This window comes from Pinus tabuliformis, chromosome 9 (assembly GCF_031772625.1).
Source record: "Pinus tabuliformis cultivar Carrire ecotype Pingquan chromosome 9, CPIR1, whole genome shotgun sequence".
NCBI lineage: Eukaryota > Viridiplantae > Streptophyta > Pinopsida > Pinales > Pinaceae > Pinus > Pinus tabuliformis.
In genome coordinates, this window is record NC_142307.1 from 469,782,340 (window position 1) to 469,805,287 (window position 22,948).

The 22,948-nt window shown below is 37.9% G+C and overlaps 1 protein-coding gene and 1 long non-coding RNA gene across 12 annotated transcripts; one reads left to right on the forward strand and one right to left on the reverse strand.

The window, feature by feature from the left end:
• Nucleotides 1-884: 884 nt before the first annotated feature.
• LOC149149225 (uncharacterized) lies at nucleotides 885-18,963 on the reverse strand. 11 transcript variants are annotated; one of them, XR_016263776.1, is made up of 5 exons: nucleotides 18,462-18,963; nucleotides 13,191-13,235; nucleotides 8,302-8,346; nucleotides 1,183-1,340; nucleotides 885-1,062 (listed from the first exon to the last, which is right to left on the reverse strand). It is a non-coding gene; the product is annotated as an uncharacterized LOC149149225 (long non-coding RNA). The 11 variants fall into 11 exon arrangements; XR_016263775.1 differs by having other exon boundaries at nucleotides 1,183-1,343; XR_016263782.1 differs by having other exon boundaries at nucleotides 1,183-1,343; nucleotides 8,302-8,382.
• On the forward strand, nucleotides 10,745-12,691 carry LOC149149226 (26S proteasome non-ATPase regulatory subunit 2 homolog A-like). The gene is made up of 2 exons (XM_089440134.1): nucleotides 10,745-11,483; nucleotides 12,398-12,691. Exons 1-2 carry the CDS (start codon nucleotides 11,223-11,225, stop codon nucleotides 12,653-12,655), a joined length of 519 nt encoding a protein of 172 aa, XP_089296260.1. The 5' UTR covers nucleotides 10,745-11,222; the 3' UTR covers nucleotides 12,656-12,691.
• Nucleotides 18,964-22,948: the final 3,985 nt, after the last annotated feature.

Sequence of the window (22,948 nt, forward strand, 5' to 3'; positions counted from 1 at the left end):
GGATAGCTCCTCTCATCAAGGGATTAGCTCCTTCTCTTTTGGGATGCATAAACCACCTAAGAGCGAACCATCCAGGCCAAAATTCCTTCTAGAATCATCTAGAACTAGCATTTGCACCTAGTGTTGCAAAGGAAACGCCGTAAGGCATAGTGTGTGGAAGAATATTGAAACGTGAATAGGCTTTTGCTGAAGCAAGGGTCGATGAATTCGAGCTTTTATTTGAGGGAGCGATGCCGAAAACCGTTGAAATGGAATGCAAGCAGCCATAAATATGCATTGAACCTGTTTAGAGACCTTTGTTTGTTGTTGGAAAAACTGTGGAGTTAAAGGTGAAGATAAATGAATGAGTCCATGTGAACAACAACCGGGCAACCATATTGATTTGGAAAGGGCTATTTAAGAAATCATTATTCAAATGGGAAATTAAATTAATATGCGAACAACAACCGAGCAACCATATTGATTTGGAAAGGGCTATTTAAGAAACCATTACTGAAATTGAAAATTAAATTAATATGAAGATATTTTGAAAACATGTATTATAATCATTAAAGTCAATTGATTTTGTAAACAAAATATGTTAAAACCCATTGACAATGAAATGGTTGTGAGGAAATAAACTATCAAAATGGCATTGATGTCGAAACATCCCTTTTTTAAGTTTGAAACGGGAAACACAAATAGTTGGGAGGACATGAACTATCAAAATGGTATTTGATGTTGAAACATCCTTTTTTAAGTGTGAAATGGAAAATACAAATATTGTATTGTAACATCCTTTTTAAAGTTTGAAATGGAAAATACAAAGTGTGTTGTAACATCCTTTTTAAAGATTGAAATGGAAAACACAAATAGTTGTGAGGAAACAAACAATGAAAACGGTATTCGATCTTGAAACATATTTTTTCAAGTTTGAAATGGAAAATACAAATAGTGAATTGTAACAAAAGAGGTTCGAGAAGGAATATAATAGTCTAAAGAACATTGTGCTTGTCATTCCATATTTGAAGTTGTATGAAAACATGGTGGAGGCAGCGAAGGCCTGAAGAAGCAGCAATGGACCTGCAAAATTTATATTTTGTTAGAATTAGTAATATGTAAACCAGTTGCAGAAATGTATTAGTAATACTCTGCAGGTGAGTTGTGTTAAAAAGAATCTGGAATGAATGGTAAGGAAGTTACCTTTGCTATGGGGATCCATATATTGTTAGTGGAAGATGCATGGTGAATAACGGCATATTGAACACCATTGGAGGTCAATGCACAGCTGGAGATGCAGTTTTTTTGCTTGCCAATCTACATGTAGTTGTGTAGGTATGTTATTTCTGAGCCCATGTGGCCTGCTGCAAAAGAAAGAAAAGGTAAGAATGAGATGTATAGACAATATAAAGACATTCTAATATTTGCTTATTTACTAATAATGATTAAAGTTTGTTGTTGTTGAAAGATATGAAAAGTATGTTAATAAAGAGAATGAGGTAAATAAATGGAGGAAACCTTTTGGTGATGTCAAAGTACGGGTTGGAGCAGATTATCTGGAGGCGGCATTGAACGGAGAATTTCCTCCGCGTGTTTTCTGCGAGCAATGTTTTTGTTGTCCTTCATTTTACCGTAACGATCGAAACTGAATGCGGGGTTAATCCGGAGATCTTGCAGAGAAGGCACTCTTGAAATAGCTGTGAATGTGAGACCTTGACGTTCTGTTTTTCCAATGTCAATTGTTGCTTTTGGAAGGGTCATACCTTGAGATTTATGTATGGTTAAAGCCCAAGCCATCTTCAGTGGAATTTGTGCACGACCATTTCTTTTTACTGCTGGAATAGGCAAGTGAGTGGGGTTTCTTTCATCCCAAGGAGGCCCAATGTACTTGGGGAAATCTACGACAACAAATGTTGGAATTTGTGGTGGTGCAGTTGATTCTTTGTAAAAGATGGTTACAATTTTTCCAAGGGAACCATTAACAAGACCGGCTGAAACCCAAAGGTTGGAAGTCAACATAACTTTTTCGCCATTGCATAGCAATACAATTCGCTCAAGTTGCTCATCTTCAGAGGAAAGACTGGAATATGTGGTGTCATCTTTAGCAATGGATCGTGCGATAGGAGTGTTAAGAGATTTCATCATTTGCTTATTATGGACCGTTGTTTGAGCATTTGTTGGAAATAAATGCATGGAATCATGGAATGAACGTATTTCTTCTTCTGATAAAAAGGAATCTGTGCGCGACATGAGTATGTTGTAGTCATCGATTGTTGGATTTGCATCTCTAATGTTCTGGAGAATGTTCCTGAAAGTAACCTGTGCGATGTCGTCGCCTTGTTGACGAAATATTGTGTCCAATGTGATGACTGTGTTGAAGGTGCTCCACAGTGCGCTTCCGTGGCTCGTCCCTGCATACAGAGGTATGTCTTTGACGGGTGGTAGCTGACCGAGATCACCAACCAATATTATGGAACAACCACCAAAAGGAGTGTTTCTTTGGTGGGGAAATGCCTCGCGAAGACGTTCATCAATATGGCTGAGAAGCTTTGGCCCAATGAAGCTCATTTCATCGATCAGTATGTATCTTATATGCTTGAGTTCTTCCTGGAATTTTGCAAGAGCACTACCTTCTAACGGCATAAGATCCTTTATAGGAAGGTGCAAAGCAGAATGGATTGTCGATGCCTGTATGTTGAAGGCAGCAACCCCTGTAGGGGCGAGGAGCATGATCGGTGAAGGTTCCAGGCTTGCAAGGCCTATGAGCATATCTTTGATGCAATTAATAAGGAGGGATTTTCCCGTACCAGCAGTGCCTTGTATTATCATTCTGAGAGCGGGTAAATAATCCTTCCTAGCAAAATGATTAAAAATAATCTTCAGAGCTTTTCTTTGCATTGGAGATAATGTAGTAAGGGTCGGCAGGGTATGTTGATGGGTTTGAAGAATGCGGTGGATGGAGCGGCTATTCTCAATGAATTGTATTGCATTATTTTGTAGATCCAATGGGATAGTGGTATGATTCCAGTTATGGGTGTCATCAAAGCCACGAAGACCAAGCATGTCAAGGTCATTTATGAGAAGCTCATTTGTAGGGTGTAATTGGGAAAGTAATTCCCATTCATTTATTTCCATGGCGTCTGCTGGATTGGCTTCATTCATAGTTGAGGTATCATTTGCGACAGATTCAATATCAGATAGTGTGCGGTGTTGATGCCAAGGATTGTAGAATGGGCGAAATGTTTGCCAATTTGCGATGAAATCTGCAGCAGAATCTCCTATATCTTGTACGATACGGCGAAAAGGTTTGTATAGCATAAGCTCAACCCTGCAAAAGTCAGCGTAGCAAGGTTCTGTTGTGGATGGTATGGAGGAGTAGCGTGGTATGACCCGAACAATTTCCTTTGTAGGCCTTTGTTTCCATTTGTTTGTTTTGCGACGAGGATCATATGACCAGGATCTTGCCAACTCTATTAGTGATGTGGACTCTAGGGTAGAAGGGCGTTGGATATATGTATCTATGAAGTGCGGGGATGTAGTGGAGGTGGCGTCCGTTTGTGGAAGGCGCATAAGAATTTTTTGGTTTACATTTAAAGAAATGAATGGCCGACTACATAATGTTAACGGTAATTTTTGCAGCATATGGCAGGTTTCTTGGGCTCCAATGTCACGATCAACAAGGGTTTCAGCAAGAAATTTTCGAAATGCGGATGTTGCTGGGTCAGCAATGGGTGAAGCAAGGACAATTCTACGTAGCATGTCGTGGAAGCTTTCAGATTTTTTTTCTGCTTTGGATGCATATTTGGCGATATATTTTTGTACAGCGTGTATGGAGAGTACTGGTTGGCAGTCAACATTTGCACGCCAAATAGATAGGATGGTAGGGTTATGGCTATTGAGTCGATCGTCGTTCCGAGCAGGGGTGTATGTTTTTTGGCCATTGGAATCAATGAATAAGGCCGATTTTGGATGTAATTCCCACGGTGCTTTATAACGACATTGGAGTGAGGATCCATTTTTTCTTAGGCACGTGCTTTCTGAGCATTTTGTGTGACGTTCAACACAATTGACGAGTTGTTCATAGTCACTGAAAGGATTGGTTCTGAAGATTTGCGGTGTGGACAACAGGCAAGGGTCTTCGGGATTTGTCCAAGCATTTGGTTGGTTTGAATTCGAAGGAGCACGAGGGTTCCAAGCGGAAATATATTTGTCGAAGAACTGCCTTGCAATATCGACTGCTTCTGTGTCTTCCCAGTTGAGATTCCCCATATCAGGTGCATTTTCTATCCAAAGGAAACCATGGATGTGCGCAGATCCCCTATGTTGCCATTCATACCTAACAAGAATGCGTTTTTGTAAGATAATTTTGCAATAGGTGAGGAATGATGTTTAGAGTTCTTGGAGGAAAAAAAATGCGGTAGAATGCGTACCTGTACCAGTAATCTTTTGTATTCAGGTGTTTCTCCAAGATAATCTCACGAAATGTTGTGAATCTATGGTGCATATATAGCGATGTTAAATGTGGGTTAGAGATAATGTTATCATTTCTCCACTTTTGTTGTTTTCCAATATCAGTAGGAAGACATCCGGGCATGACTGCATGAAGATCAGGCCATTTAGTATCAGCTGCACTTAATGTGAAGAAGAATGTCGGGCAACCGAGTTGAGATATCATGTCCATTAGTTCATTTTTAGCTTTGTGCCAAAATGACCTTGTTCCACGTAAAGAGCTACCGAATCGCATGACTTGCTCCGCCAATTGCTCATCTGGAAATTGTTCTAATCGAATGTTCAGATCTCGAATAGATATTGGAAAGTTATCTGAGATGCTTTTTTTCACAAAAATCGACGCTGTTGCTTGACTGCGATGCCGCATCATGAGATTATATATGTAATAACGAAAGCGTGGGTGGCTTCCAAATCTATTATCGTAGTAACGTATGAGATGAAGTGCATATTCATGTAACTGCACTGCTTTCATTCTTGGCTGATTTGGCATTGCAGCGCCTGTCGGGAAAAGGGCGGGGAAAGCCATAGAGAGTAGACCTTCTGTGTCGTATTCATTCACTGGCGATAAACCAATTGTTGGCCACTCAATTGTAGTATCAGATTGGTGGTTGCAAGCATGCAAATAATGGCAGATTTCTTGAATTTCTGTATTTGTATTGGGTATGATGGGTACGAACGATGATGTTTGGGCAGCGGATGGGTCTGTGAAATCTTCGGTGAGCTCATGGGGTGGTTCAAGTGGAAGGCGAACAGTGGTTTCTGTAGTATTGGAATGGTGAAGGGAGGAGGAGACATCGGTGGGGATTGCTGGTAAGGATGCCAGTGCATTGGAATCAATACGAACATTCTTATAGTATGGGTCATTAGCCAATTTGTATTCCAATGCAGCGAGAACGCGATGTCTACTGACAATGAAATCATAAGCCTTATGGTCATTACTATGACGCGTGACAATTAGGATGTCCAAGTGCTCAACACGTCGTGGCAACATGTTTGCGATTTTTGTTATGTCTTGAGGAAAACAAATTGTGTGGCCACTGTATTTATACTGGCCACCACGTGCATGTGTTACCTGCAATATAGGGTTAACCCTAGCAATGAGCATTTCTTCTATTTGCGAAAGAGACGTAAGAGCAGCTGGTTGAGGGCCAGGGTCCATGTTGTTTGATAATGAGAAGCGATGACCCTTTGTTTCAGAGGCGCATCTAGAGCAGCAATCCATGTGGTTGGAATTGCGGATATGTATTCCAGGATATGATTCAAGACAAATGGAGCATGGACATTTAGGTGGAAGTTTATCAAGCTTTGAACGGAAATCTCGATGTGCTTGATCGGTATAAACGTTGCTGAAAGCATGTGCAAAGGAGGGGTTAGGGCAATGAGGCATGGATGTATTTGTTTGAGAGGTTTGCTGAGAAGATAAAGAGCCTGATAATTGCAAGGGAGGATTGTTTTCAGGGTGGGGCATTTCAGACGAGGAAGGTTGGTCACCCTTTTGTTTTTTGTGTTTTTGACATTCTATGATGTTTTTTTTTGCTTGGTAAAGCTCACGGCGCCGTGCATTTATTCGTTCTTTATTTGTTGCATAGTATCTTCGAGCACGTTCATTATTAGAAGAAGAAGCCATTCGCAAAATTTATGGTACCTATAAGCAAGGGAGGGGAAAACAAGAATGTTATTTAGAGACAACAACCACGTTATTGTATGAAAGCGAAAGAAGGGGAAAAAAATCTAAGTTCTGAATAGTGCCATGTGAATTTTTTTATTTGAGAAATGTTTTTGAAAGAACGTATTAGTATTTTTGTTGCATACATGTAGGTAGTTTCATGTGTAAAGTTGATAAAAGGAAAAAAAAAATGTGATTTTTTCTACTAACATAATGCTAGATACAATGGAGAACAAATATTTATTTCAATGGTATATAAGAAATTTTCATAAGAAGACATGCAACAATATATCTTGTAAAGTTGTATTTATAAAATTGGACAATAGGAATTGCCAAAAAGCAAGGAACACATTCTGCAATATTTATTTACAATGTCGAGATGCTCTGAATTTCTCGAAGGATGTTTTTGCATTCTGTCGTGAAATGCAGTTTTTCTTCTTTTATGATAACGCATTTCAATCGTGGGACTTCTTTAAAAGTTTATGTCTTCACCGAAAGTGTGAAGATATGATCTGTCCATAGAGCTCTAGAGACAATTTCCTTGATTAGTTCTGGATCTGAAGATAATAGATAGAAGTCTTTGGCATTATTTCCAAGAATTGTAGAGCCCGCGTCTTCGAAAGCAACAGTTGAAGCCAATTCACCAGTGTGATCTTGTATGTCGATTTTCAATAAGTATCTGTAATCACAGTCGCTTACTTCAGCGTTGCACTTTGGACAGAACCACACCCCTGTATTTTGTGGAATAAGTTTTTTCATGCATTTTTTCCCACCAACAATCGACGGGCAAGAAATGTAGTAAAAACTATCCATACCAATTTTTGTTATTGTGCCCTTTAATTGGAAAAATGTTGGTTTCTCTAAGGAATCCATACTGTAAATGTCAGCAATTGTTATTTTTTTTTGTTGGGGGCAAAAAGGAGATCTTGTTGTCAAAGATGTTGAAGCAGCAGTCGAGCCTTCTTTTTTAAACCACGACTTTAGCGTATGGGCCTCTTCAATGTCAGGATCGACAAGAACAATGGATCTCGTTGTAGTGCCGATATTTTTCCCATTAAATTCTCCAACACGTGCAGATTTGATTGCAATGATGGGGTTATTGCCTGTAGCACATAGGGAGGAGATTTCCTGTGAAACGGCTTTAAAATTATCGCCCCAAAAGATTGCATCTATGCTATACCCTGACATGTCTTGAAGCTGTACTGTTTGTTTATTGACTTCAGAGCCATCTCTTCTACGTATAGTGCATACACTGGAAATGTCTGTGACAACACCCAAAATATCAACAATGGAGTTGACGTTTGTTGTTCTGATATCATCAATTGATTTTATACTGAATTGCACTGCTGGATTATGTTTTTTTTCACTGGCAACATGTTCTATGGTAGATGTTGCATTCAACAAAATTTCCCAGTCATTGTTCAAGTGGTTGTATTGCTTATTAGCCATTTTCACATTCCCTTTAGAAACAATGTAGACATTTCCATTTTGGATTTTGTCGAAGAAATAATCTGCGACATTGTTGAAACATGTAATATGTATTTCTCCACCCTCTGTATCGAACAGGTCAAAGCCAAACACTTTACCGGGTCCGTATTGATTCTGAAATTGTCGAAGAGCTGTTTTCCTTTGGACGTATCCTTTTATGCACCAGTTTGAGTGGTAAGGGTTTAACGATTTGATGGGAATTTGAACCGGTTGAACGGACGGGGCTGGAGTAGTTGGAAGAGGGCAGGGCCTTTTTGATGGAGGATGTGGATCCGATGAGGATGGAGAGTTTTCATCAGATGTGATGGGGATACTCATAGTTTTTGGATTGCCAATTAAGGGTGCAAATGAAGTAGATATTTCAAAGTCTAATAGCTTTATAGACCTACACGACAAATGAGAGTCAAAGGAATAACTGTTAGAAGTGGTTGTGTTATAAGTAAAAGAATGTTAAATTTGAAATAAGATATTTATAACAAACTTACGTTGAAGGACCAATAGCTGAGGTAGTCCAACTTTTAACATTTATAATAGAACCCTTTTGTAGCAAGCCTGTTGCTACGAGATCATTGAAATCTTTTGGAAGAGGATTTTCTATCATGGTCCATGGATGAAATAGAAATGAAGCAAAAACTCGGAAAGGAGATTAAGGTTGTTACCGGAGTTGAAGCAATACAGAGAACGTCCAGAAATGTCCTTCAACGCTGAAAGTTGAACAGCAACTACAAATTAGTTTGCAACTGCTTCACACATAGTAAAAAATGGATATTGTCAGATAAAGGCAGGGAGAAATTCAATAACAAAACAGAGATTAAACTACGTGCAAGATGATCCGAGAACAAGTAGTTTAATATCATCTTTTAATATAATTTGATGATTAAAAAAATATGTTGCATCATTCAAAAGTTATCAATTCAAATTTACAGATAGAATATGCATGACTTTGCACACTAAAAATAGAATATGCATAACTTTGCAAACTTAAATAGTGATTTCAGAAGTAAAATATATAAATACATTTTATGAGTCAAATTACTTCCAAAGTTAACAAGATTGGATCTCGTTACAAGAACTTCCAGCCACCTTGTTGTAAGACCTTCATATTTAAAAACATTTTACCCTACTTATACTCTGTAATTGAGAGTATAGCTAGAATATAAGGCTGTACTTCGTTACATGGGATATATATATATGCACATCAAAGCCTGATTGAATAACATGAGAGCATAGTTCAAAACACCAAGTTGAAGCCTAGATTTATATTTAATGTTGCACAAAATTTGGCATAAAGCATAGGATAAACCACTGACAAAGTTAACAAAGCCTGATTGAATAACCTGAGAGCATAGTTCAAAACACCAAGTTGAAGCCTAGATTTATATTTAATGTTGCACAAATTTGCAAATGACAGATATGGTGGAAATTCATATATCTGTATTGTTCAGAGTTTTAAGAAGCACATGTATCTAAGAATCCAGGAACCTGAGGCTCTGGGCTTATGCTATCTTCATCAAGATTGCCGTCCTGCCATTGTACACAGAGATGTTAAGCCTAGCAATATATTGCTTGATTCTGACATGACTGCAAGGGTTGCAGATTTTGGAGTTGCAAAGCTGATTCGAACTGGTTCGGAGGCCATGTCTTCTGTTATTGGCTCCTATGGCTACATTTCTCCAGGTAAAGTAGTTTCAAACTTCAGAACTATAAGTGGTCATTCTTTTTATGGTAACATTAATTTTCTTTTCAGAAACCATATACATTCTAACATCTTAGGATATAGCTTGTTCTTGAATGATACTCTGTCCATCCATTTTATGTTACATGATTGTCTCTGATGTGAGCAATTTACTTACAAAGTGTCTAACATCTTAGGTTACTCCATCAATCCATTCTATGTCAACATGGTTGTCTCTGGTGTGAACAATATACTTGCAAAGTGTCTAACATCGTAGGTTATACTTTGTTCTTGAATGATACTCCATCAATCCATTTTATGTTAACATGATTGTCTCTGATGTGAATAATTTACTTACAAAGTGAGTTAGGATGGTCTAAGTGCATTTTTCTTTCAGTTTCATGATTGTTTACCCTGGAAAATCTAAGAATACAAAAGGAGAATCTTGTATTGGTTTTACATCCCTAAAGCATTAAGATTAGCTGAACACAAAAGTAAAAGGGAATCGGTTTTAGCTACTGTTTGGATTTGAAGAAGGAATTCAGAAATATGAGTATTCTCAGATCAGACAACCTTATGGAAAAGGTCTTATTATTTTTATGTATTTGTAAGTTAGTTTGTGTATCAGATTCTCAGTGATTGATGGGTATGGAGTTATGTTTTAGCCCAGCTTAGTTCAAAATCCTAAATTTGCTATAAGGTAGCATTCATTGTTTTCTACATAGCCAATCAAATTCTTACACAGATTTTCTCTTGTAATATATATCTGAAAGTTATATGTTAAACCTAGCACAGACTTGTACTGTTTCATTAATTGAGGATGGTAGCAATCTATTAAGTCCATGAGTCTATGCATCTTTTGGATTTGTGCAGAATATGCCTACACACTTCAAGTCTTTGAGAAAAGTGACATATACAGCTTTGGGGTGGTCCTCTTAGAGCTCTTGACTGGAAGACAGCCAATGGATCCAGAATTTGGAGAAGGTGTCAACATTGTGGACTGGGTCAAGGAAAGAGTTCAGACCAAGGAAGGGATGGAAAAGATCTTAGATCAAAGTGTTAGAGTTCCAAGTTTCTCAGTCAAGGAAGAGATGATGCTGGTCCTCAGAGTGGCTCTCCTCTGCACTAGTAGGTCTCCAATCAACCGACCATCGATGAGAGATGTTGTTTCAATGTTATCAGAAGCCCACCCCAAAAGCAAAGCAGCCCTTGACTCCCAATCCTTGCAACAACACAGGTCCCATTCTTGATCTCAGCCAAACAGTCCACCATGCTGTTCTAAGGAAGGAAGCCAACATTAAATATGTTTCCATTGAAGTAATCGTTGTTGGGTATGTTCGTGTTATGAACTTAATGGTCAAATATCTCAACTTAGTGATGAAATGCATGAAATAAAGGCTGAAAAGGTTAAAGCAATGAATGATCTTGATGAATTCAAGGTCTTGGTCAAAAAATTAGAAAATGAGAGAGCAGAGCTATCTGAATATCTTCATGTAGTGAGAGCTGAGCTGGAGCAAATGAAAAAAGAAGCTGATTTCCACCAAAAACATGAAGAAGAAAGGAATCGATTCTCTGAGGAGAATGCCAAACTTTCTGCAGAGCTATATGATTGCAAAGAATATTTATCAAGGAGGCAAGATGAAAAATCAGAACGTGATAAGCAATTGAGAGATATGGTACCAACATGGTTGTCTCTGGTGTGAACAATATACTTGCAAAGTGTCTAACATCGTAGGAATTTCAGCGAACAGTGAAATAATTCAAACAGCGAAAGTATTTCAGCATCAGGAATTTCAGCACAGAAAAATCAATGCATGATACCGTTGACCGGATACAATTATATTCCAACTATATCTACTGAGATGTTAGGAATATTGCTCATCTTCTGACTTGCCTCTTTTCCCAATGGTTATTAATTTTAGTGCATTTTATATGTTCTTGCAGGTGCTTAAACTTCTTTCTCCTATTTTAGTAGACTGGAAGGTTCCCATAGATGTAATTGCCTTCACTGCTATATCTCTTGGATTGATCTATGTTGGATCTTGCAATGATGAAGTGGCTCAGTCAATTATTATTGCCTTGATGGAGAGAAGTGATTCTGAGCTAGGAGAGCCACTTACTCGATTTCTTTGTTTAGGCCTTGGCCTCTTATATCTTGGAAAGCAGGTGAGTGGATTGATTTTGAACAGAGTCCATTAACTGCCATTATATCCTCCAGACATATATTGGTCAATGATTTGTGCTTACTTTGGGAATATGCTGTAAGAAAAAGAAACATAAGATATGCTGATTTTTTTTAAAAAGAGTGAAGAAAGAGGTATATTTAAAGGAAAATTATGAAATATTTTACATGAGATCCCGTCCACACAAACTCCAGAGGAGCTGCTCAATTACCAGCTAATACAGTGATTAAAGGGAAGTGGTCCACAAAATAATTGAAAGGAGATAGGACATAGAGGTTTCTGGGAGTGATGACTGATTAGAGATTGCTGATGTTCTCAACTCCCTGGCATTCCCAGAAAAGTGTTAGAAGCTCTATTTAATGCTGTATTTGTACTAACATTGAAGGTTGTTACTGTGTTGTTTAGCCAAGAGGTCGTTTTTAGGAATCTTGTTTGTTGCCATCTGTATGATTTTCTAAAGCACTCAACTATACAAACGTATGCAGGGAATTTATAGTTTAGTAACTTCTAGAAAACATACCTTTTGATAGCATTTTGACAAGGAACAAGTAAAACATTCATTTATATAACATACTGTTGCGGATTCCTGGGTGCTATTTTTTCTGCTTTCTGGTATTTCAACTTTTCCAAGGTGGAAAGATCTAGCTAAGAGCATGTAGGTAATGGTTTAAGCTAAAGATTAAATGAGGGTCACCATGCCGTTTCCAATATGTTGAAGAAGATTTATTGCCAATGATGCTATAGGTATTAAAGAAGTGTTTTGCTTGATTTTTGTGAGATGTTATGGCACTAGGTAGTGATGTATGCCTTGCATAATGTCTGTGCTAACAAGAATACAGGTTTTCCTCGCTTTTGCTCAAAGTCACAGGCTTTCAACTCTTCTCTTGAAATAAACAGGAAAAAGTTGATGCAACTTTGGAAGTAGCAAAGACATTCAATGAGAAAATATCAAGATATTGTCAAGTTACGCTGGAGTCCTGTGCATATGCAGGGACTGGAAATGTTCTCAAGGTAAGAAATGAATTGGCTGAAATGAGACCTGTTCTAGATGAAGCTATTAAAGGTAAAGAACAGATTACAAGAGATTTGAATGTTATAAGCTGGAGACATGTTCTACAATGGTTGAAAAAGAACAACTTGAGACAGAAGCTATGAGAACAAGGCAGCTGACTGATGAACTTAATGGTCAAATATCTCAACTTAGTGATGAAATGCATGAAATAAAGGCTGAAAAGGTTAAAGCGATGAATGATCTTGATGAATTCAAGGTCTTGGTCAAAAAATTAGAAAATGAGAGAGCAGAGCTATCTGAATATCTTCATGTAGTGAGAGCTGAGCTGGAGCAAATGAAAAAAGAAGCTGATTTCCACCAAAAACATGAAGAAGAAAGGAATCGATTCTCTGAGGAGAATGCCAAACTTTCTGCAGAGCTATATGATTGCAAGGAATATTTATCAAGGAGGCAAGATGAAAAATCAGAACGTGATAAGCAATTGAGAGATATGGTACTTGAGCTTCATAAAGCTACATCAGAAAATGTTAAATATATGAAAAACACTTTCTGCTTGCAAGTAAGACTCTATAGTTGCTGAGTGGCTAATGTACAATTGATGGAAGAGGATTTTCTATCATGGTCCATGGATGAAATAGAAATGAAGCAAAAACTCGGAAAGGAGATTAAGGTTGTTACCGGAGTTGAAGCAATACAGAGAACGTCCAGAAATGTCCTTCAACGCTGAAAGTTGAACAGCAACTACAAATTAGTTTGCAACTGCTTCACACATAGTAAAAAATGGATATTGTCAGATAAAGGCAGGGAGAAATTCAATAACAAAACAGAGATTAAACTACGTGCAAGATGATCCGAGAACAAGTAGTTTAATATCATCTTTTAATATAATTTGATGGTTAAAAAAATATGTTGCATCATTCAAAAGTTATCAATTCAAATTTACAGATAGAATATGCATGACTTTGCACACTAAAAATAGAATATGCATAACTTTGCAAACTTAAATAGTGATTTCAGAAGTAAAATATATAAATACATTTTATGAGTCAAATTACTTCCAAAGTTAACAAGATTGGATCTCGTTACAAGAACTTCCAGCCACCTTGTTGTAAGACCTTCATATTTAAAAACATTTTACCCTACTTATACTCTGTAATTGAGAGTATAGCTAGAATATAAGGCTGTACTTCGTTACATGGGATATATATATATGCACATCAAAGCCTGATTGAATAACATGAGAGCATAGTTCAAAACACCAAGTTGAAGCCTAGATTTATATTTAATGTTGCACAAAATTTGGCATAAAGCATAGGATAAACCACTGACAAAGTTAACAAAGCCTGATTGAATAACCTGAGAGCATAGTTCAAAACACCAAGTTGAAGCCTAGATTTATATTTAATGTTGCACAAATTTGCAAATGACAGATATGGTGGAAATTCATATATCTGTATTGTTCAGAGTTTTAAGAAGCACATGTATCTAAGAATCCAGGAACCTGAGGCTCTGGGCTTATGCTATCTTCATCAAGATTGTCGGCCTGCCATTGTACACAGAGATGTTAAGCCTAGCAATATATTGCTTGATTCTGACATGACTGCAAGGGTTGCAGATTTTGGAGTTGCAAAGCTGATTCGAACTGGTTCGGAGGCCATGTCTTCTGTTATTGGCTCCTATGGCTACATTGCTCCAGGTAAAGTAGTTTCAAACTTCAGAACTATAAGTGGTCATTCTTTTTATGGTAACATTAATTTTCTTTTCAGAAACCATATACATTCTAACATCTTAGGATATAGCTTGTTCTTGAATGATACTCTGTCCATCCATTTTATGTTACATGATTGTCTCTGATGTGAGCAATTTACTTACAAAGTGTCTAACATCTTAGGTTACTCCATCAATCCATTCTATGTCAACATGGTTGTCTCTGGTGTGAACAATAAACTTGCAAAGTGTCTAACATCGTAGGTTATACTTTGTTCTTGAATGATACTCCATCAATCCATTTTATGTTAACATGATTGTCTCTGATGTGAATAATTTACTTACAAAGTGAGTTAGGATGGTCTAAGTGCATTTTTCTTTCAGTTTCATGATTGTTTACCCTGGAAAATCTAAGAATACAAAAGGAGAATCTTGTATTGGTTTTACATCCCTAAAGCATTAAGATTAGCTGAACACAAAAGTAAAAGGGAATCGGTTTTAGCTACTGTTTGGATTTGAAGAAGGAATTCAGAAATATGAGTATTCTCAGATCAGACAACCTTATGGAAAAGGTCTTATTATTTTTATGTATTTGTAAGTTAGTTTGTGTATCATATTCTCAGTGATTGATGGGTATGGAGTTATGTTTTAGCCCAGCTTAGTTCAAAATCCTAAATTTTCTATAAGGTAGCATTCATTGTTTTCTACATAGCCAATCAAATTCTTACACAGATTTTCTCTTGTAATATATATCTGAAAGTTATATGTTAAACCTAGCACAGACTTGTACTGTTTCATTAATTGAGGATGGTAGCAATCTATTAAGTCCATGAGTCTATGCATCTTTTGGATTTGTGCAGAATATGCCTACACACTTCAAGTCTTTGAGAAAAGTGACATATACAGCGTTGGGGTGGTCCTCTTAGAGCTCTTCACTGGAAGACAGCCAATGGATCCAGAATTTGGAGAAGGTGTCAACATTGTGGACTGGGTCAAGGAAAGAGTTCAGACCAAGGAAGGGATGGAAAAGATCTTAGATCAAAGTGTTAGAGTTCCAAGTTTCTCAGTCAAGGAAGAGATGATGCTGGTCCTCAGAGTGGCTCTCCTCTGCACTAGTAGGTCTCCAATCAACCGACCATCGATGAGAGATGTTGTTTCAATGTTATCAGAAGCCCACCCCAAAAGCAAAGCAGCCCTTGACTCCCAATCCTTGCAACAACACAGGTCCCATTCTTGATCTCAGCCAGACAGTCCACCATGCTGTTCTAAGGAAGGAAGCCAACATTAAATATGTTTCCATTGAAGTAATCGTTGTTGGGTATGTTCGTGTTATGAACTTAATGGTCAAATATCTCAACTTAGTGATGAAATGCATGAAATAAAGGCTGAAAAGGTTAAAGCGATGAATGATCTTGATGAATTCAAGGTCTTGGTCAAAAAATTAGAAAATGAGAGAGCAGAGCTATCTGAATATCTTCATGTAGTGAGAGCTGAGCTGGAGCAAATGAAAAAAGAAGCTGATTTCCACCAAAAACATGAAGAAGAAAGGAATCGATTCTCTGAGGAGAATGCCAAACTTTCTGCAGAGCTATATGATTGCAAGGAATATTTATCAAGGAGGCAAGATGAAAAATCAGAACGTGATAAGCAATTGAGAGATATGGTACCAACATGGTTGTCTCTGGTGTGAACAATATACTTGCAAAGTGTCTAACATCGTAGGAATTTCAGCGAACAGTGAAATAATTCAAACAGCGAAAGTATTTCAGCATCAGGAATTTCAGCACAGAAAAATCAATGCATGATACCGTTGACCGGATACAATTATATTCCAACTATATCTACTGAGATGTTAGGAATATTGCTCATCTTCTGACTTGCCTCTTTTCCCAATGGTTATTAATTTTAGTGCATTTTATATGTTCTTGCAGGTGCTTAAACTTCTTTCTCCTATTTTAGTAGACTGGAAGGTTCCCATAGATGTAATTGCCTTCACTGCTATATCTCTTGGATTGATCTATGTTGGATCTTGCAATGATGAAGTGGCTCAGTCAATTATTATTGCCTTGATGGAGAGAAGTGATTCTGAGCTAGGAGAGCCACTTACTCGATTTCTTTGTTTAGGCCTTGGCCTCTTATATCTTGGAAAGCAGGTGAGTGGATTGATTTTGAACAGAGTCCATTAACTGCCATTATATCCTCCAGACATATATTGGTCAATGATTTGTGCTTACTTTGGGAATATGCTGTAAGAAAAAGAAACATAAGATATGCTGATTTTTTTTAAAAAGAGTGAAGAAAGAGGTATATTTAAAGGAAAATTATGAAATATTTTACATGAGATCCCGTCCACACAAACTCCAGAGGAGCTGCTCAATTACCAGCTAATACAGTGATTAAAGGGAAGTGGTCCACAAAATAATTGAAAGGAGATAGGACATAGAGGTTTCTGGGAGTGATGACTGATTAGAGATTGCTGATGTTCTCAACTCCCTGGCATTCCCAGAAAAGTGTTAGAAGCTCTATTTAATGCTGTATTTGTACTAACATTGAAGGTTGTTACCGTGTTGTTTAGCCAAGAGGTCGTTTTTAGGAATCTTGTTTGTTGCCATCTGTATGATTTTCTAAAGCACTCAACTATACAAACGTATGCAGGGAATTTATAGTTTAGTAACTTCTAGAAAACATACCTTTTGATAGCATTTTGACAAGGAACAAGTAAAACATTCATTTATATAACATACTGTTGCGGATTCCTGGGTGCTATTTTTTCTGCTTTCTGGTATTTCAACTTTTCCAAGGTGGAAAGATCTAGCTAAGAGCATGTAGGTAATGGTTTAAGCTAAAGATTAAATGAGGGTCACCATGCCGTTTCCAATATGTTGATCGTCTGCGGCATGCAGAGTCCAGTGAAGTTGGAGAAGAAAACATGCAATCTTTTGTGGCATTGGACATCGTGGTCGCTGACTGTAGCAAGTTCATGAAACATTTGCAGAAAGCATTGGATGAAAGATCACAGTTTGAACCCACTATAAGAGAACTTGAGTCTGTTTTGTTTTCAAAGGACCAAGATATTCAAGATATGAATGTTAAGTTAGTTGAGCTATCTCAGAAATGTGCCCAACTTGAAGAGATTAGTGGTAAGTGCACAGTACTGGATGAAAAATGCACTGAAATGGCTTTTCAAGCAGCCCAAAATGCAAATGAAAGAGATTCCTTACATTTGGAGGTAGATGCCCTTAGAAAATCTCTATGAAACAGTGATGTGCTATCATTCACAGAAAATAAACAGTGATGTGCTATCATTCACAGAAAATAAACAGTGATATGAAAGCAAGATCCACAACAACCCCAAATCAGTGTCAAGTCAAGTCAGATAAGGTTTGCTTTGATAGCCATTTCATTGACTTCAAAAGGAAACAATCTGTCAAATCCCTATAATGGATGTGCCATTTCAAAACAAAAAGCAATGCTACCAAGGGATTGGAAAAATTTACTCAAGGAGGGCAAGAGATTTGCAAATGTTAAGATATCCCAATTATCGGAGCAGATAGAAAAGTAGGGTCGGTTCTAAAGAACGTATTTTTCTCTAGGTAAACAAATCACCTACAAGACTTTGGGAGAGAATGAAAATCCTCAGCCATGAACATATTGCACTTCTGTTGGATACGTCACTAATGCATAGATTCGATTCTTTGGTTGACCAGGATATTAACATCATAATTCCTACTCAAATTTTGCATGGCAGAATCCTTAAACACTGCATATTTTGCAAATGACAGATATGGTGGAAATTCATATATCTGTATTGTTCAGAGTTTTAAGAAGCACATGTATCTAAGAATCCAGGAACCTGAGTTAAGAGAAACGAGAAGTTTAGGGATCTGTTTTAAAGGTCATTATGCAAGCAAAGAAATCAAAAGCAGGTACCAGGGATATATGAATGACTTTTCAGCTTGTGAAAGTTGAAGAATACCAATTTAATCACTCGGAGGCTGGTCGGGAATTGGCAAAAATCTCATGCTTTCTCTCATTAGAATAGTACTGTTCTCGACATTCAAGCACACACTTTACAAATTTTGTAATTCAAACATTGAAATAATTCAAACAGCGAAAGTATTTCAGCATCAGGAATTTCAGCGAACAGTGAAATAATTCAAACAGCGAAAGTATTTCAGCATCAGGAATTTCAGCACAGAAAAATCAATGCATGATACGGTTGACCGGATAGAGAGTTCGTACCTTGGAGGACTTGGATCATAACTGGATACTTGACAAACCCAGAAAGCATGTAAGCTTATAGAAGAGACAGCTATGTAGTATGAACAGTAGGAAAACGTAAACGAGGAGGGTTTAATAGCTGTGGATCGAACCTTAAATAGCTACTAATCCACTGAATCATGGAGGCCAAATAACTGTCGACAAAGAATCTCTGCGAAGAGTCTCATCGCCACCAGGCAGGCTATGCGAAGGCAGCAGAAGAGTCTTATCGCAGAGTCTCTTTGCCAGCATGCGAAGGCAGCAGAAGAGTCTTATGGCAGAGTCTCTTTGCCAGCAGGCAGTCTATGCGAAGGCAGCAGAAGAGTCTCATGGCCAGCAGGCGAGGTCTGGCTTTTCATGGCCCATTATCATGGGAAAATATCATTTTTTTTATAAATAAAACAGATTAAATGAACGGTCAAAAATACTCCAATCATCTAACACACAAAATCAAAGACTCACGATCGCACACCTCACATTTTAGGGAGATCTTTCTCAGAGGGAACGCCTTACGGCGTAATTAACCCAAAGTGAGTTTTTTAGAATAAACTTGCGCCTTTTTGACTTTCACAGGGGTCCGCACCCACTCCTTTAGAGACAGAGCGGGCAGGTCCGCAGGTAACATGAACAGCAGGTGCGGGACCGCAGGAAACAGTGAGAGAAAGTGCGGAACTAGAACTTTAATGATTTTTAAGGTCTTTCTCTCATTTTCAAAGCTTAACATGAAGAGCTGAGGTCTGAGACTTGCTTAGGAGGATAGTATAAGTGACGATAGACCCATACTGACTAGTCATGGTGACAATATTTTGTGTAACAAGGCCATTGCCAGTAGAGGTAAGAAACCTCTAGAAAATGCTAGAGGTACTACAGAGCAAGGGAAAAGAAATATGGAAGAGGAGACAGTAGGAGCCAAAACTAAGGAAAATAATGGCACAAAGGACAGGGAGGTAGAAGACAAAAAATGGGGAACTAAAGACAAAAAAAAAAAGGGACCTTGCAAACCCAAAGTTGAGATCACACCCAGAGTTATTTTAAACGATCCTGCTCTACAAGCGCATAGGGATCACATGCGGACGTATGAAATTATCTTTAAGTTCATGGGACTATGGCCCACTAAAAAAGCATTACAGACATGGATCAAATATCACTAGAAACCTAAAGGGAGCATTGACCTACATCTTGGGTCAAAGGGACTCTTCACTGTGGTGTTCATGAATATTGAAGACAAGGACAGAGTATTTGCAGGAGGACCATACTTCTATGCAGCAGTTGGACTCTATATGAGGCCATGGATGATGAATTTTGTCCCGGAACGTGAAAATTTTACTTCGGTACCGGTTTGGGTAAGACTCTACTCTTTACCTCTTTATTACTAACAAAATGAATCGTTAACAGCCATAGGCAATAAATTAGGTCATTTTGTCAAAGCTTCTGAAGCCACAAGAAGGGGGAAATACACTTCCTTTGCTAGGATATGTGTGGAAATGGATCTATCAGGAGCTCTACCAGATGAAGTGATCTTGGAAGTTTTTGATGAAGAATGGGTGCAAACAGTAGACTATGAGCATATTTCGTTTAGATGCTGCAAATGTCATGAACATGGGCATCTATTTAGAGACTGTCCACTCGATAGAGTTGTAAACAAAAGCAAAGCTAACACAACGAAGGAAATGGATAGCTTCTAGAAAGTGGTAAATCGAGGAAAAGGCGGCAAAAGAGGACCAAAGCAACATCAAGATGAAGGGCTACAGGTCAGTCAAAATAAGTTCCAAGTTCTTGAGGAAGACGAAGAGATTACAAAAGAAGATCAAGCAATGGAAGGAAATCCTGAGGAAAAGAAAAAAGAAGAAGATCGTGAACAAACACAGGATATTGATTATCAGAAAGAAACTATGATGAGTGAAACAGAACTTGAGATGGATCAAGAAATGACCCAGAGTGAAATGGACCTGGAGGACCATGAGCTATAGGAGATTCTTGATAAAGAAAACCTAGATCTGGAAGGGTTCTTGATTCAAGGAACCACAGGAGGAGTAGATTCGTTACCTCAAGAAGAGCTCAATAGAATACAACAGTTGTTTTTATGGAAAACGCAGGCTAATGTGTTGGAGAAAGGAAAAAACATAGACAAGCAGGATAACGAAGGTGTGAAAACGATGAAAACAACTCCAGGACTAGCAACTAGAAACCCAGGTAAGAAAAGAGGAAGGAAAAAGTAGAATGAACTCTTGATGGAGTGTGGAAAGATAATGATAGATTTAGGTAAGATGAAAGATCTAACCAGCTACTCCTTTACAAATATTTAATTATGAAATTTACATCTTGGAATATTAGAGGTTTAGGGAGTAAGAGAAAGCAGAGAATGCTTAGTAATAGAATGAAACAAGAAACGTCGGATATAATCTTTATCCAAGAAACGAAATGTTCCATTTAAAAATTAAGACAAATTCATAGCAAATGGCTCCGTAGATTTGAATTTCTAGAAGTCAAAGAAGAGAATACAACGGGGGGAATTCTCACTCTTTGGAACCCACAAAAAATTAGCATAATAGATGTTGAGGCATCCAGGAACTATTTATTAGTAGTTATTCAACCTGTAGGAGACAGGTACACCTATCTGGTCACAAATGTATATGGCCCTCAAAGAATAGATGACAAACTCAGGTTTCTAGATTCCCTGGTGGATCTCAGGGACAGACATGCAGGAATACCTTGGATCATGGGAGGGGACTTCAACATGATCAAATCTCTTTCGGAGAAAAAAGGAGGAATCAGAACTCTAAGTAAAGACTCTTTAGAGTTTCAAACCTTTATAGACAATATGAATCTTGTTGACACTGATACGAATACTGGCCTCTTTACTTGGAATAATAAAAGAGGAGGAGAGTCTCAGGTAGCCTCAAAGTTAGACAGATTCATTATCTTAGAGGATCTTATGCTAACAGATAAGGAAGTAATAACGAAAGTTCTCCCCTTTGGAGGCTCAAATCACTGGCTGGTTCAACTAGAGATCAAAGGTATAGGTACTCTCAGGAACAGACCTTTCAGATTTGAAAATATCTGGCTTTCCCACCTAGATTTCATCAACAATATTAAAAAATGGTGGTCAGAAGATTTACAGATTCAGGGAACAAGAATGTTTCTTCTACATAAAAGATTAAAGCACATCAAACTCAGACTAAAGGATTGGAACAGGAATGATTTTGGCAATATTTTTGTGGAAAAAAATATGTTGAAAACAAAATGAAGATTCTCAACCAAGCTCTGATCATGGATGGATTTGATAGAGTTAAAAGTAATCAAGTAGATAAACATCATCAAGAATGGGATAATCTGTGTAAACAAGAGGAAATTTTTTGGAGACAAAAGTCTCGAGTTCAATGGCTAAAAGAAGGAGAGCGTAACACGAAATTTTTTCACAGATCCACCATGGCAAATAGAGCTCACAACAAAATATCTTCAATTAAGAACGAGGATGGGGAGCTTCTCACCTCCCATGAGAACATTGAAGCTGTGTTAGTTCAGCACTTCCGAAGAATTACTCAGGAAAATAATTCAGACAAAGAACAGTCCATCAGTGATGTAACTAGAAACATACCAAAGCTGGTATCCAGAGAGGACAATTTCAACCTAAACAGGTCAGTTTCTGAAGAGGAGGTAGGTGATGTCCTCAAAGACATGCAGAATGGAAAAGCACCAGGCTCGAATGGTTTCAATGTGGAATTTTTTAAAGCATGCTGGAACATTGTTAAATAAGATATTTTGAATGTAGTGGAGGATTCCAGGTTGAACAAAACTATTTTGAAAGTGCTCAATACCTCCTTCATCTCCCTCATCCCTAAGAAGGATATTTCTCAAACTCTGAATAAGTATAGACCCATAGCTCTATGCAATGTGGTTTACAAGATAATATCCAAAGTAGTGGCCAATAGACTTAAACCTCTACTTCCTACCCTAGTTTTAGGGGAACAATCTGGTTATGTGGAAGGCAGACAAATTTTAGACAACATCATTCAAGCCCAAGAGGTGGTTCACTCATTAAGTAGCAAAAGGCAGGCTGGAATGATCATGCAATTAGATATAGCCAAAGCTTATGATAAGGTAAACTGGACCTATATGAAGAGAGTACTTATTGCTTTTGGATTTGATCATAATTGGGTCAGATGGGTTATGGCCTTAGTGACTTCCTCCAGCTTTTCAATTTTGGTGAATGGCTCTCCCTCTGAGATTTTTAGTCCTTCCAGAGGCCTCAGACAGGGAGACCCACTCTCTCCATTTCTTTTCATTCTCATGATGGAAGGACTTGGTAGGTCCATCAAGCATGCTAAAGTAACAGGTAAGATTAATGGCCTATAACTAACTAAGAATGGTTAGGCTCTGACTCATCAACAATTTGTAGATGATACTATGCTATAGGGAATCTCCACGGGAAAAGAAGCTACTGCCTACAAACAGATCCTAAACATCTT

What these genes read in the sequence shown, in the direction of transcription:
- LOC149149226 (XM_089440134.1), top strand. Translation starts at nt 11,223, where the DNA reads ATGGTTATTAATTTTAGTGCATTTTATATGTTCTTGCAGGTGCTTAAA. An exon ending in TCTTATATCTTGGAAAGCAG is followed by an intron (nt 11,484 to 12,397) that starts GTGAGTGGATTG and finishes TGAAATAAACAG; the next exon opens with GAAAAAGTTGATGCAACTTT.